This window comes from Falco biarmicus, chromosome 7, assembly GCF_023638135.1.
Source record: "Falco biarmicus isolate bFalBia1 chromosome 7, bFalBia1.pri, whole genome shotgun sequence".
Lineage (NCBI taxonomy): Eukaryota > Metazoa > Chordata > Aves > Falconiformes > Falconidae > Falco > Falco biarmicus.
The window spans coordinates 23,407,363-23,422,532 of record NC_079294.1 but is presented as its reverse complement, the minus strand read 5'-3'; the positions used below and the strand labels follow the sequence as shown (position 1 = coordinate 23,422,532).

Genomic DNA, 15,170 nt, shown 5'->3' with positions numbered 1-15,170 from the left:
ACCAAATATTTCTAATCCTCTGCAAAATGGAATGACATTTTTCCGCCCAGGTCTACAACACCCCAACCTCACTCCAACCAATACCACAATTACAGAGTTCTTGAACTGCAGACTATCTCCATCATGAGTGTGAAAATTGGTCAATAAATTACTCCAGAACTGATTAGGTGTTGAATACCACAACTAGGCCCACTGGAGTGTTCATAGCTGCCTTTTCGATGGATTTTGGGTTGTTTTTTTTTTCTTTTGTTAAACTTGCAGAGTGAGACAACTGCCAAGGCTAATGCAGGGATACATTTTAATGCACTTTAATATCCCAGTACGACTAATAATTTTAAAGGTCACTTGTTATTTTCTAAGAGGAAGGAATTTAAAAGGGTAATAATAGGTGTAAAGCTGAACACATATAATGCATTATGGTATACATCCTATCCAAACAACTAGAAAACAAACATAATTGATCACTGGCTTGTCACTTACTTAGGCTGTTCAAGTTGGCGATTCTTTCAATGCAGTTTGTAGACAGCGATAGTTTCCTTTAAAAGCAAGAATAATCAATTCACAGTATACAGGGGATCACTGTATCAAAAGAGTTCCACATCCAAATACCATTGCGTTAGAAATAGTTGTCTGTTCTTCTCTCATTAGGATGGCAAACTAAATGGATGTGTAAACAGACTCAAAATATCCTCAAATCATCAATGCTGTAACTTTACATACCTTCCCAGAAGCTAGGTAACATGTAAGTAACATGACATACTGGTTTATCTTTTTATGCCTAAAACTTTTTCAAATGCATGGACGTTTATTTTTGAAATGTCTCTAATCTCTTTCTGGAAATCCTGCTTAAGTCTCTCTCTCTTTTTTTTTTTTTTTCCCCATAAATTTTAGAATGGATCATAAATGTGCCATTTAGCTGATAAACTCCAAACATGGACCTGTAATTATATAGTGATAAAGAGTATAAATTTTTTTCTGTTGGGGACAAATATAAATACAGAATTTATCCTGAGACCTTATCAGTTAAGTGACAGGGATCTTTGAATTAAAAAGAGGAACTGTGTGTGGAAAGAGAAGCTCAGCTGACAAAAAAGAAGAGAAAGCCGCTGCTTTGAAGGCCACACTTAAACAGAGTAAATACATATTTTCACAGGGGACAGCAGAAACACTGAATATTAATACAAAGAGAAGAGACTATTTGGTTTCCAGATAGTTTTTAACTGAACTTACTCGCAGTTAACAAGTGTGGAGAGAGATTCATCCATCCTCTCTACAGGAGGAATCTGACCATACAGTTTCACCTCCTTTGCCTCTGAAGCCTTCTGGCCATTTTTTTCTTCCTAAAGAAAAGAGAAGGTGAAGAACATGCTCACTGCTACATGCAGTTACTAAAAATTACTATACTAAAAACGTACTATAAAAGTAATTACTATAGAAGTAATTCCAATATACTACTAAAACATATTACTGAACAGAGAAAGCATTTTGAATGCTGTTTATCAAGATTCCTGCTGGCACAGCATAAAGAGGGGAAGGCTAGCTTATTTTCAAGATATCAAATGGATTTATACATTACATATGATTTTTTTAAAAGTTGTGTTACACTTGAGCAATTTAATTAAGGGGCCCTCTGCTGTAAAGTAATGGAGAATAGACAGAGGTTTAAAATTCTGAATAAAGGTACTGCCATGGAGACTGACATACAGGAGCCTCAGCTAGGGCCAACCTGTAGCAGAAGCAGATTCTTAAAAGCTCTGACAAAAAAAAAAAAATCACCTTCCCACTTGACCCAGAAAACTCAGAACTCAAGTCTAACTCACAACATAAACTGAACACACGCGAGTGTGTTTTGGGGGAGAACCTCAACAGATTCACAGAGTTAAGAATATAAAAAAATAAATCTCATTAGCCATTAAAAAAGAGTGGGGAAAGATTTCACCGCATTTAGAGAGTACAGCTAAAGACACATTTCCTACTTATGACCCAGGCTGGTAATTTTCTAGGTTACTTCATAAAGCTCAGAGCTTTAGAAAAACATCCACAACTTCAGCATTTGGGTTTAATATTTACATTAAAAAATATGATCTATTAAATCTTTTAAAATTCTGAAACAATGGTAATTATTGACTAAACACTTGGCACAAGTATCTGTACTGCCACCGGTTTTGACAGCTACTTCACCAACAGCACAAAGGGAGCACTTGTCAGTTCTCTCAGCGTTCAGTGGGAGTACTGGAGGTCCATTAACAAAGGAGAAATATACTTGGCGCTTTCAAAACAAGGACTCTTGTTTTCTCCCCCGTTTTTATGCAGCTACTGGAAAGTGAGATAGCTGAGGTCTGGCCTGGTTTATATGGCTACTTTGTAATGAAATTAATTGCATCCCAGAAGTCATTAAGAACACCACAGCACAAGACCCAGTTTTGATAACATCATTTTCTCTTATGTACCCAAAATACTTCAGGCAACTTAATCTAATTTAAAAAAAAAGCATGTTGCTTTGTGCATATACTTATATTTCAGTTTCTGTCCAAATACAGTGTGATAATATTTTTATTCATACTTAGTGATTTAGAAAATAAGCATGTCAGATGTTTTGCTAAATACCGTGAATGTGTTCAAACTAAGTCACTATATAAATGTGAAACTTTAATTTTATTTTCCAAGAACAAAACTATATATATATTCGCATTTATACTCAGTTTATAATCTATCAGTTCATACCACCAAATAAAAATACATTTTTTCTTAAACACATGAAAGGGAGAGGCCTTTCAGCACAGACTGTGGCCAGCAGTGAGCGCTTTCGGGAAGAAAAGTCATCCCAATTGCTGTGCACTTCTGGAAGAAAGGTCAGCTGAACAACCACAATAAGCCACAGAGAAACCACAGGTAGAAGAGACACTTTTTTAAGAACAGGTTAAGTGTTTGCTAAATTAAAGTTGCTTTAACTAATGTCACCCTGACTGTAGGGCACAGGTAAACCCTTATGCCAAAGGGAAGAAAAACATCCAGAATGCAACACCACTCTGGATCCAATTTTACAAGTAGCAAAAGGAAGATTTAGACCCACCCCCAATAACATGAACAGAAAAGCAAATTCAGCGCCTCATGTCTAACATTAATGGAAACTCACTGACACAGGTCTATTATCTCTAAGACACATGTGACAGGAGCAAATGGAAAATAAATTTTTAATAGGAAACATGGAGTTGAGGTTTTGGAGGGCTGAAAGATTGAGGGAGCAAAAGCAAAATTTTTTAACATTCAGTTCACATCTCTGGCACTGCCAATGTCCGCAAGTTATTGCATTCTAGTTCTTATTGGGAGAGCAGGAGTGAGGTTTGTGGGATATACCAACATAACTGAAAAGAAACTGAAACACTGAAGGTACTAAACAATGATAAAATTCAAAAAGGAAGTAGTCTTCAATTACAGACCAGTACCTCGAGCTGATGGTACAGATCTTCTGGCTTTTAACTGTACACGCCCACACTGCCTCACATCCAGATTTTCTAGAGACCAAAACATCTATAGACTCTTGCTCTAGCAGCTAGCCAGAATCAGCAGGAGAGTGCGTGTATACTAAATAGCACATCTGGGCCCTAATCTAAAGTTCACTGAGACTGGGGAAAGATTCTCACTGGTTTTACTGGAGTGTGAACCTGACCCCACAGCATCCTATATGATCATTTGAAATTACGCCCACATCCTTGCCAACAAACAGCTTTCTAGAAGGCTCCAAGACCAGGTCAGGCACCACCCTAAATGACTGCCTGTATTAACACAGTACTTTGGGAAGAAAAATGAGCATGAAACTCATTCCAAGTTAAGCTTTGCACAATATGGGGCACAATATGTTAAAAGGCAACAGCAGAAGTTTCACCAACTTCAGTACAGTGAGAATTTCATACTTATTTATTCTGTGGGCAGGACTAAACTCAGGTGAAATGAACAGAGCATAATTAGAACATAAGACATCCCCAACTTTAAATCTCTTCATAGCCTCAGGCCTTCCATCAGTGCATATTCAACAGAACAAGGCAGGAGAGTAAAAGACTCATCTTTACCAGCCATATCAATTTAAAGAACACACAGAAAGTCCAACAGAATGTAACAATAATGATAATGATAATTTAACTTTGTGAAGCTTTTTATAGCACATGTTTCAAGCAAACATATTTCTTACAATGTTTGAAAAACAAATTCAGCTGAATACAGTCAAACACCATGCCATGGAGTACTGCAAAGCAGCTACATACTGTTCTAGTACTTACCCACTTGGCTAGAGCTTCTTTGATAGTTGTTGCTTTTGCCTAAAAATGACAAAAATTTAAATGAGTACTCATTGCAAACTTGTAGTTGGCTTGTTCACTGCAAACCTATCTCGTCTCGCTTCTGTCTCCCTATCCTGCTTGTCTACACCCTTCTACCACTTTCCTATGTATTATCCTCCTCCAGCTGAGTCTAAGAACCTGGAACTCCTCAGTGTCCTGTAATTTTATTTTCTGGGGTACTCAGCAGCACTTTCAGAAGCAACAAAATGGGCTTCACGTGAGAGTATTACCTTCCTGATCTTACCTTCTGCCCTGTCTAGAGCATGGGTTTAGGATGTTGCTTGTTAGCTGTGATGGTGAAATTCAATTCAAAGACTTAAGAATTCTTGTTACTGCACTGAAAAATGTGGTCTAATGCTCTTAAAACTCCACACTTTCTATTATTGTGCATTAGCATTTTCCCGTCTGAAAGCAAGTCTGTGAGCAGACAGAATGATACAGCCTCTTAAGATTCACTGAGGAAAATAAGGTACGTCTTGCCAAAACTCAGGAGCAAGCTGGATTGTTTGTTTTTCTCCAATTGTTTCATGTTGAATCACATCATGCGATGTGAAAACATGTATTATTCTGTTAGGAAAAATCTGAGAGCTACTGTACATGGCTTTTTAAGGACTGACTTACTGACCAACTCTCTATTGTCATTGACTCCATCTTTTCTGCCCCACATCAGAGTCTTATCAAAACTCCACAATGATATCCAAAACAGTAGCATATAAAGAAACCAATATATCCTAAACATAAACACATTCCAAGATGTCTTTCGGATTAAAAAGGTTTCAGAGACCAATCTTTCACAAAAACTGATCAACAGCCTCCTTTCCACAAAAACAGGAGGACTCTGGCCATCTCTATTGCTCTATGTGTAGCACTATGACATGTGGATAGAAGCAGCCTTTTGGGCAATCAGATTTTAAAAGTTAAAACCAACAGACAACTTCCACCCAAAATCTTACAGGCAATCACGCTGGTCACAGAGCTTTAGGGTTGGATACTTTACTCTAGACCACTGGAAACTCTGGACTCAACGGTAAACGACAACAGTTGAGGCAGCTGCATGTAAATGAATGGCCACAGCCACTGAACACCCAGCAACAGTCTAAGACCCAGCAATACCAAGGAGTCTCAGCATACATGCACAGACATCAATATATACCTTGCTTTAGACATACATCACTTAGCATCCTCAGATGTTCCACCTGCTTCTGCTCACTGACGGGCGTTCATTTTAATCCTGCTATACCATGGGATAGCTAGCTCTAGGTCCCATTGTAGACGACCTGGCAAGCTTGTACTACAGCAGTATCTCCTTGGTGTCTGCTGCAGATAAACACCCATGTGACCTCCTCCTGCTCAGAAGATCACACCCCTAGTTCCCACTTCAACAGCCGCATGAAACCTAACTAACAGCTACCAGTGTGCCAGCTAAAACAGGCGGCTTCCAGTTAATCAGGTTTTTTGGCCAGAAACTTTGTTGCATTTTTCATAATTACGGTAAGCAATCATTACGGCATTCAGGTACGTGATCTTGATCACTCATGTTGAAGACAGAAATGGATTTATATGACCAATGCCTGCTTCTGTTCCAAACACATCCCTAAAACCAGACTGGACTTTAAAGCTAGGGATCCATGTGAGCACAAGGAGCAGCTTCTTCCCTGACCTCTGCTGACTTGTCTCTCCCATCATAATACCCAATTTGGTGGAAATAGGAAAATCAGCATAGTGGGTTGTCTGGAGAACACATATCATGGATATTGTTTTCCTTGAAGTACACTTTAAATTTCTGTGGATAAATCATAGCACCTTTGGCCAACCTCCCTCTGAGAAGCCTATTTTCAGAGTTCCTCTACCTCCACATTGAACAGTCTCCTACAGGTAGTTAGATTAAACAAAATCATACTGCTTAAAATGTTCATAACAGCAAGGGATCAACAGCTGAAACTGCCACCCTGAAGAGTCACCATCAACATGGCGGGAACAAGAACTGTAACACCTTAAGGGGAAAAAAACCCATCCCCGTGCATATAAAAGTTGTTACAGAAGAAGTATTCTTCCTCCCAAAGACATGGATATCAGACACAGAATATTTACAAAATTCAGACCCGCAAGAAAAAGCAGAACAGTGACACTTTGCCTTCATTTGCAAACATTTATTTACACGTTAAATAGAGCAAATGAGAACTGCACAGCAGCAGGTACCAAGCTAATCGCTGCAGTAACCGCAGATACCGCTGCCTCCAGCCCCTGTACCGCGTGTTTCAGACGACAGCACCCCCGCCGCCCGCTGCCGCCACCCCCCCGCCCGAAACTCCCTTCCCGGGCCGCGGCCGCAGGCGCCACGCCGAGCCCCGGGCCGCCTCCTGCCCGGGCTGCTGGGCACCGGCCCGGCCGGCGGAGCTCGGGCGGCGGCACCGGCCCCGCGCCGCCGCTCGCAGCACCGGGGCGGGGCGGCCCTGAGGGGACGCCGCGCACACGCGGCCCGGCACCTTCCACCTCGCCGCACCAGGGGAGCGGCGCCAGCCGTCCCGTCCCGGAGCAGGCCCCAGCCGCCCCGTCCCGTCCCCCCCGCGGCCGCGGCCGCCAGGTCCCGGGGACGCCCCGGCTGAGGGTCTCCCCAAACCGCGGGCGTCCCCAGCTGGCGCCACGCCGGCCGCCGCCCCCGCAGGCCCAGCGCCCTCCCCGCCCGGCGCCCGCGCCGGCACTGCAGGACCCACCATTGCCGTTGCTACCGTTAACGCTCCGGTTGCTATGGCACGGCCGCCTCCCGCGCATGCGCAGCGCCACCAACACGTCGCGGCAGGGGGGCCGAGCACGAAGGCAGCCGCACCTGGCGGTCATAGAGATGCGCGCCCACAGGGCAAGCCCCATCCCGGAAGTCACGTAGGGGGCGCTCCGCGGCGCATTGTGGGACGTGGCGCAGGGGTGGGGGCGCGGTCCCCCCGCCAGGCGCTCCCTGGTGGCGGCCGCCTCCCGCCCGCGCTCCTGACGGTGAAAAACGAGCCGCCCGCCTCCCCAGCTTTATCAAACGCCTTTTATTGACACCAGTCGGTGAAAAAAAGTTACAGCACCGTGCAGATGACAAACGGCGCCGGCACCCAGCGCTGCGGCCGCCGGGGCGGGAAGGGCCCGGTGAGGCACCCCGGGGCGCCCCCTCAGAGCTCCGCGGGCTGCGCGGTCCCCTCGGGTTGGGAACCGCAGCGTCGGCTGTGCCTCAGGCCCAAGCCTGCCCCAGGTGCAGCAAGAGAAGCCAATCCCACCACCCAAGCAACTGTCTCACTGGAATGCTATGGCAGTTTTGCCAGGTAAGGAATGCAGAACGATAGGAATGATGTCGCTTGAACTAAGGCCATCATCAGGCACTCAGTTCACTGTATACTTCAGAAAATAGCTACGTTGTCTGTGATCTGTCTTTGGTCTCCAAGTACCATTATAAATACGCAGAATACTAGTGCAAAAGTTGGCTGCTCTCTTACAGACCCTTCTGTGAATTATTTTGTCCAGGAATACCCTGACCTGTCCACAAAAGGATCTTCACAGTAAAATTACTTTTTCTTTATTTTTTCTCCTTTCTTTGTTTAAAAAATGCCATTCAGCTTTCCAAACAAATGAACTATTCAGAAACAAAACCATAACATCAAACAGACAGGCTTGCTTTTTAATGAAGTGGTTTACTTCTCTTTCAATTTGCATATATCTGACGACATACAACAATGAATTATTCTGAAGGCTTGTGCTTTAGAAATTGTCTGAGGACTTTTAAACTACCTCATTTTTGTTTTACTTACAACTCAGCACCTACTTCCTGAACCTCCACCTTGCACTCTTGCATGGCAGTCGATATGCCGAGGTAGGACTGCAGTGTGGAGACACAGCTATCAGTACTGGGAGGGTAACAAAAAGGGTTAGGGGAGGCACTGCTCTACCACAGTTACACAGCTCCAGCTACTGAAGATGCACACGACAAGGCAGACTGAACAAACGGAAGCCTTCAGATAACCCTTTCCTCTGCAATTGCAACTTGGAGTGAGTTTGGAAAAAAGGCAGTGTACTAAGCACGGGTGACACCAACATGTGCATCACAGCAGGCTGTGGTCCTGGACTTACGGGGCTGCTGGTTTTAGTGGAAGTTCAAGTACCAGATATGACTGCAAAAGCCTCTTCAACTAGTGAGGGAGTTTAGAGAGACTAGGCATAAAGACATTTTGAATGGAGTGAGCAAGATGGAGCTTCTCTGGTAAGGAGTGGATGGATAAATTGTTCAATTGGCAGTGATGGCATGTGAAGAACATGTGACTTCAATCAAATGATAAGGAGTAATAAGAGTTGCGGAAAGCTAATGAGACCTGAGCAGCAGCATAATGACAGTTAACTGGAGAGAAAAGATCCCTGAGAGCAATGCAAAACTGAGTAACATAAAGGAAGATTTTGTATCTTTCTGGGCAGCTCTCAAAACTGATCTGACAAAACGACCTTGGAAGGAGAAACTGTATTGATGGAGGGCCTTTTTAAACAGGCCTTCAGCACTGGCACCACTCCAGCAAGACCTCAAGAGATCAGCTCATTTGGGAAGAAGTTTCTTTCTACCTAGATGGCAGGCAAAAATAAGGCACTAGCCAAAAGTTAATTAGGATTACAAAAACCCACCACAATCTCAGGCAGTCATGGAAAAGATACCCTAGGTTGGTTTAGTTTTGGTGGGGGTTTTTAGGTTTTGAATTGGGGGGGGGGGGGGGGGGGGGGGAGAGGAACTGGGAGGTTGCTGGGTTTGTTTTGGGTTTTTTGTTTGTTTGTTTGGGTTTTTTTAAGTATTACAATTCTAACTTAATCATTGCCATAAGGTGACAGCTTTTTACAGTCAGTCTTAATCTCCTCCTGGCTAGGTTTTCTGTCTCTCAAGTGTGCTTCTTTCCTAAGAACAGCTGTCAGCATCCACTGACATCATTACTGAAGAGTTCCGCAAGTAATTAATCCCTAACTTAACAGTAGGTGTTATTAGTTTAAAACAAGCAACTAAGAGAGAAGTAAGACTTGCACATTGCATAACTGCATTTAACCATTCTTTAACCTATCCAACAGAATTTTATACCACCGAGTGCCAAATGCCAATCTTAAGACATTATAGGAATAGATGATTACATTCTTAATACAAGACAGTGCTAGTGCTGCCACTTTCCCTGGATGACAGGAAAATTATTCTTAATTTTCCCACTCTACAGGTATTTTTTTGTTGGAAACAGACTGTGTCACCAGAAGACCACTACCTAAGGTCAAGGTATATAAGCCTCATAACAAATGGATATTGTCGGCTTCAAGTAAATAGAAAACATTTCCAAAGTGCTTATGGCTGTAAATCAGCATTCTGGGCTAAGGTAACTTAAGACCCAAAGCCAGAATCATTCATTGTTCTGTTGTCAAAATTTATCATCCATGGGTTGCCATCATTCCCCAGGTGCGATGCAGTCTGCCATTGCTGAGGGTGCAGCTAACTATTAAATTCTCGAAGTCGGAAATACTGCAAGTGAGAAAGTACCTACTACTCTCTTCAGATACTTGTTTCTTGATACCATCACCAACTCAGGCTGCCAAATTTGTGCTATAATGCAGCCTACTTATTGTTCCACTTCTCTGTGTACCTAGCTAAAATAACTTAGGCCAGTCCAATTAAATCACTTTCCTTTTGGATTTATGCTTGTAGCTAAGTAGTCATTTGGCTATTCCATATTTCAAAGCTTTTCTCAGTCAGTCCCTCCAATTCACTGGTCATTTTGGTGGCTCAAGCTCAGTCCTCTGCAGCTCTGCAACAGCTTGCAGGTACTTAAACGTTCATCCCAAATGCAAGTGTAAAAACTCCTGAATCTTTCCCCAGGAGTGTTCCTGTGCATGGGAATGTGCTTTGCTCTCTCCACCCCCCAGGACAGGCACCCCCAGAACACGATCCATAGCTACTTGACAAAATGGAGTAGAAGGAGGATCAATTCGGTGACCTGCTCCTGGGTAACTCAGGAGTTCAAAGTTTTCTTTCCCATGCTGGCGTAGACGCCCAATTGCCAGCTCAGCATATAAGGAGCTCTTCCACACACGATCATCTTCCCCTACCACTAAGAGAAAGTGACCTTCTGCTTTTTCAATGGGGATTGTGCAAGGAGAATTAGCAGGATTTGTTGGGTCATCCAGAGCTTCAAAAATGTCAAATACACCAGCGTCTGAAACACTGACCTTACTCATATCAAAACGCAGCCCAGGCAGAGTCATCTCACCATAATGGAGGTCTGCAACTGTGTTTGAACTACAGCCGGAGATACAGACAGCAGCCACTACTTCTGGCAGGAAAGTGATCATGGAGAGTGCTAATTCTGCCCCTTTCCCAGTCCCAATCACTCCAACTCCTGGGCCCTTCACCTTCAGATGAAATAGAGGGTGGGGAAGAGAGAAAGAAAGGAATAAAGGAAGTATGCATTATAATGGGATTAGCCATTAAATGCCTTTGGAGTTGTGTTATTAAAAAAAAAAAAAGTTAGGTTAATTATTGATGTGACCTGTTGGAAAGCTACAGCCTGGACCCAGGCTCCCCCCTCTGTTTAAGTGTCTTATTTTTCAGAGACACCATGAGCAGTCAAAGCCCACAAAAATAATACAAACAGGCACAAGATGCACCATCACTTGGATCTCACCTAGTCCCTGATGCTTATGTTGATGCAAATATTTTCTCTTTTTTCCCAAAATAGGTAGCAGAAATTCAAGCACAGTCTATTGCTATATACGTCTCAGGCAAATAAAGTATCCTCACAAGTAACATATGAAGGATTAGAAAAGTAGTACTTATACTTAGTCTTGTCCTTTTCTAGCCTGGAAGATAAAACTGAAAGCAACATCCCAAGTCATCACATTCATTCCTTTGCTGCTTATTAAGCAGTTTTGTATAATCCTCTCTTAAACTAATTGCTATCATTTTAAAAAACCTATCTTTATCACCACTGCTCCTGTTCAGAGGATATTCCAGCACTTCGCTGTTTGAATGATCAGGAATCTTGCAGTTTCCAGCATGAGTTTATTTAACAGACAACTTGTGCTAGAAGAAATTCACTCTTCGCAGTCATATGTGTAGCCACCTATGCAGGACCTACACTTTTTCCATTATTGGGCCTAAGCCTGCCCAGCAGAACCCAATACTAAAAAAAATAAATCACCACCACCACTTGGGCATGACTGTCGAATCCTCCCTCGTCCTGAGAGATGTCTCATTACACTCACCTTCGGGTGACGCTGTAGGAATCTAGCTGCCTCCTCAAAGTACTCAAGTTTGAATTCTTTCATGACCTTGGGCAGATCTTCAAAGTCAAAATACGGCAGAGAAAGAGCAGCAAAACCATGGGTAGCCAGAAGACTGGATCTAAATTCAATCAAACCTCCTTCATCGCCATACATGTCAATCACTCCTGGAAAGGGGCCATCCCCTGTATTAAAAAGAAGAGGTACAGAGGACAAGTTATCAAACAGGACACTAAAAACTATCTGGTGAAGAGTGATTAAGAAAATACAGAAGGCTTAAAACGTTTTCTCATTACTTTTCCATTTGCACAGCAGAGATTAGAGTGCTGTATCCCACTTTAGCTATTTCAAACTAAGAACAGGTCCTTACCTTACTGTAAAAATATGTGAATGGTTAAACTTGGTTTGTTTGGTTAATGGTCTTAATCTCCTGCCCTCAGAACAGTCATACTCTAAATCATCTGTTTTCCCACAAAGTCATACCTTAATTAGCAAAGTGCAAGCTCATTACTAATGAGGCAAGAGGGCTCAGCCTGTAAGTTACGCAAACTCTGAAGTGAGGTGTATTGAACAAAGCACAGCAGACACCCATTGCTAGATGAAATCAGGTGGACTTACAGGCTCTGTCTCAACATCAGCACTGTAACACCTGGCAGAAGAACTGCTACTGCAGATGTGAAGAGAGGGTAAAACTGAGAGCTGTATGGGTGTGGTTGTGTGCGTGACTGATATATAGATAACATGCATATACATGTGTACAGTCAGTCCCACAAAACTACAGAAACAATCAGCACCACAATTTTAAATGAGCATGGTTTTGCAGCCAAAGGTTGTGTTGTGGTATCACTGTATGCCATGCCAGCAGATCTTGGGTTAAAAGGCTAAGGATACAACCCCTTGGAACTATAAAGACCCCAGGCAGACAATGTCTTTTTTTTACTTTTTTTATTCCTGGCCACCTGATGTCACCACTGATGTACTCTGATCCAGCTTACTACAACTATCTCAGCAGAAAGTGCAAGAGCACATTAACTCTCTGATATTACCTTTATGCAATAAAGGAAAGACCTCTGGCATTTCAAGGTGCTTGAGAAAAGGAAGTTTTGGACAAGTCATGCTAGACAGTGGAAACCTCCCGCCATACAAGCATTAGGAAGTCAGAAAAGCACTGAACCTTGCTTTTGGGTTATTTTTCTTTCAGGTCTGCGAGAAGCTATGTCTGGATAAATTTATCATACCATGATCAACAGTAACTTTTAGTTAACAACAGTCAGTCTAGATAGCTAGAAGAAAAGTATTCATTTATCACCCCTACCTGGAAAGCTCTACACAGTCAGAAGGAATGTGCTTCTCTTTCAGGAAGACAACCTTTAACTTGCACAATGATCCTGGACTGTCTTCCCGAGTTGCCTACACATGCCCAAGTATACAGTTTCTGCATAGCTCACTAAAGAGCAGACTAAAATGGGCTAGACAACTTCACTACTGCTTAAAAACAAACAAAACCCCACACTAGTAACTCATGCCCAAATTGAGAAATCTCTTATATTAAAATTACAGCATAAACCCACTCATGTAATCTCACTTTCACTAAGAACAGTTCACGTTCAAGATTCCTGTCTTTATAACATTAATATTTTTCCATCCCTGAAGTGAAGAAAGGTATGGTAGTACTGCTGTAACTGCATCCTTCATTAAGAAGGATGCCAGTATCATTTCAGCAACGATTCCAGACTCTTCCACGCTACTACACCACCAGACTTTCTAAAGGGAAAAATGCAGTTCCATCTTGCCGATTTCTGGATTCCCACTGAGCTCAACAGAAATCCAGCTCTACCTCTAAGGCAGGATAGATCAAAACAACCACATCTTGGTGATGGAAAATCCAGCATGCTGACTAAACATTTGATCCAAAATTCAAAGTTCAGTCTCTGTTGTTGTTTTCTTCTTCAGTGGACTTTGGAGTCGTATCTAAATGGGTAAAAAGATTATTGGTTTGAAAATAATCCACTGAAAATACTTCAATCCCTAATAACTGTAGCAGTACTTAGAAGATTTGCTGAACCAAGTCATTATAAATTTAGAGGTAATACAGAGGGCAGTTCTAGTAGCACAACCCTCAGGCAAATACAAGTTTAGATCACATCTCAAGTGTACAAACACCCTTATCAGTATAAGGTTTCGTTTTCCAACACCAGCAGTCCACCAGAATATCACACCTCATAAAGCACAGCCATCCCACAAGCAGAACAGGTAGAACTTGCTCAGAAATCTCTTGATTTTCTACCACAGAACAACTGAAATAACTCAGCTATTAACTCAGCTTCAGCCCTGGCGTAACAGAGCTGCAATACTCTAGTGTATTTTCTAGAATCTCTTCTGCTGTTCTGCTTACTGGCATGTGTTTCACACCGAAGAAAAAAGCCTTTTCGATTCAATTCTACTCTCAGTAAAGCCCTTGGGAGACAGCACAGCAGGCTCCCACGATGGAGCGTATCAGCTTTGCTGAACGTTACAGGTTCAGATAGTCCAGAGCAAACATCAAACCTGCCGAAAAACCGTACGCTGCGAGCAGCGACACGGCGAACTCCAGAGGCCCAGTTCGCATTTGGCTCGTGCCTGTCACAAGCGCCACCTGCCCGTGCCTGCCCGGTGAGGAGCGGGCGGCGGGGCCGCGTCCCCGCACGCCTTTGGGAGCGTCTCCCTAAGTTTTCAAGGCAAAAGGCACCGGCCGCCTGCCCGCAGGGCCGCGTTCCGACCGGTGGCGGGACGCGGGTCTCCCGGGTGATACCCTTCGGGTTTCTTTTAGGGGAGGCCGGAGAAGCTGGGGGTCCCCGGCCGGGCACTCACCCGGCGGCAGGAACAGGGAGCCCCTCACGCCTCCCTCCTTCAGCCGGATCCTCCGCACGCCGGGGACCGTGAACCACCTCTCCACGTCGGCCTTGGCCACCACCGGCCCGGGGATGGCGCCGGGCAGGCTGTGGCCCCGGTGGACCGACATCTCCACCTTCATCGGGGTGCCGGTGCTGCGGGGAACCAGCCGCTGGTACGGCCTCTCCATGCCGGCGGGGGCGAGGCTCCAGAAGAGCCCCATGGGCTCCACGCCAGTGTAGTCCCCGCCGTGCGAGGCGTCCGTGCTGAGGTGCAGCTCGCCGCGGCCGTCCGCCCGGTAGTGAGCGCACGACTGGAAGAGGCAGCCGCGCTCATCGGCCGCCAGCGCCCGCAGGGTCACCGGCTGCCCCGGGCCCAGCCCCGTCACCCGCGTCTCCACCCGCTCGTCCGCCAGGCCGGCGGCGGGGGACACGGCCACGCTTACGGCCCGCCGCGGGGCGCGGAGCAGGGCCCGCGCCGGGGCCGAGGCGGCGGCCACCGCTCTCCACATGGCGGCGGCAGGTGGGCGAGAGCGGCGGCGCCAACCGCAGTAACGGCAGCGCGGCCGCCGCCCCTGCAGGCGGCCTCGCTCGAGCGCGGAGCCCGCGGACCCCCCGCCCCACGGCGCGATGGCGGCAGCAACTGCGGCGGCGCAGGGCCGGAGCGGGAAAGCCGCCCCCACCGGCGCCGTGC

At 44.8% G+C, this 15,170-nt stretch overlaps 1 protein-coding gene and 1 long non-coding RNA gene across 11 annotated transcripts in view; one reads left to right on the top strand and one right to left on the bottom strand.

Annotated features, from left to right (window-relative positions):
• LOC130153079 (dynein axonemal light chain 1-like) overlaps positions 1–15,170 on the bottom strand; it is a 30,946-nt gene that overhangs the window by 11,999 nt on the left and 3,777 nt on the right. For 4 of the 10 annotated variants that reach the window (XR_008823206.1, XM_056347515.1, XM_056347516.1 and 1 more), the window contains exons 1-6: positions 14,457–15,137; positions 11,589–11,791; positions 10,554–10,736; positions 4,278–4,316; positions 1,231–1,340; positions 481–536 (exon numbers count right to left, since the gene is read on the bottom strand). Coding sequence is in view for 8 of the 10 variants with exons in the window: in XM_056347515.1 (XP_056203490.1) it covers positions 481–536; positions 1,231–1,340; positions 4,278–4,316; positions 10,554–10,736; positions 11,589–11,791; positions 14,457–14,988 (1,123 nt within the window). In the remaining 2 variants the exon portion in view is untranslated. Of the gene's footprint in view, positions 1–480; positions 537–1,230; positions 1,341–4,276; positions 4,317–7,051; positions 10,737–11,588; positions 11,792–14,456; positions 15,139–15,170 lie in introns of those variants that run through there. The other 6 variants (XM_056347520.1, XM_056347519.1, XM_056347514.1 and 3 more) reach the window with 5 other exon arrangements.
• On the top strand, positions 7,509–13,528 carry LOC130153083 (uncharacterized). The gene is made up of 2 exons (XR_008823208.1): positions 7,509–7,639; positions 12,808–13,528. It is a non-coding gene; the product is annotated as an uncharacterized LOC130153083 (long non-coding RNA).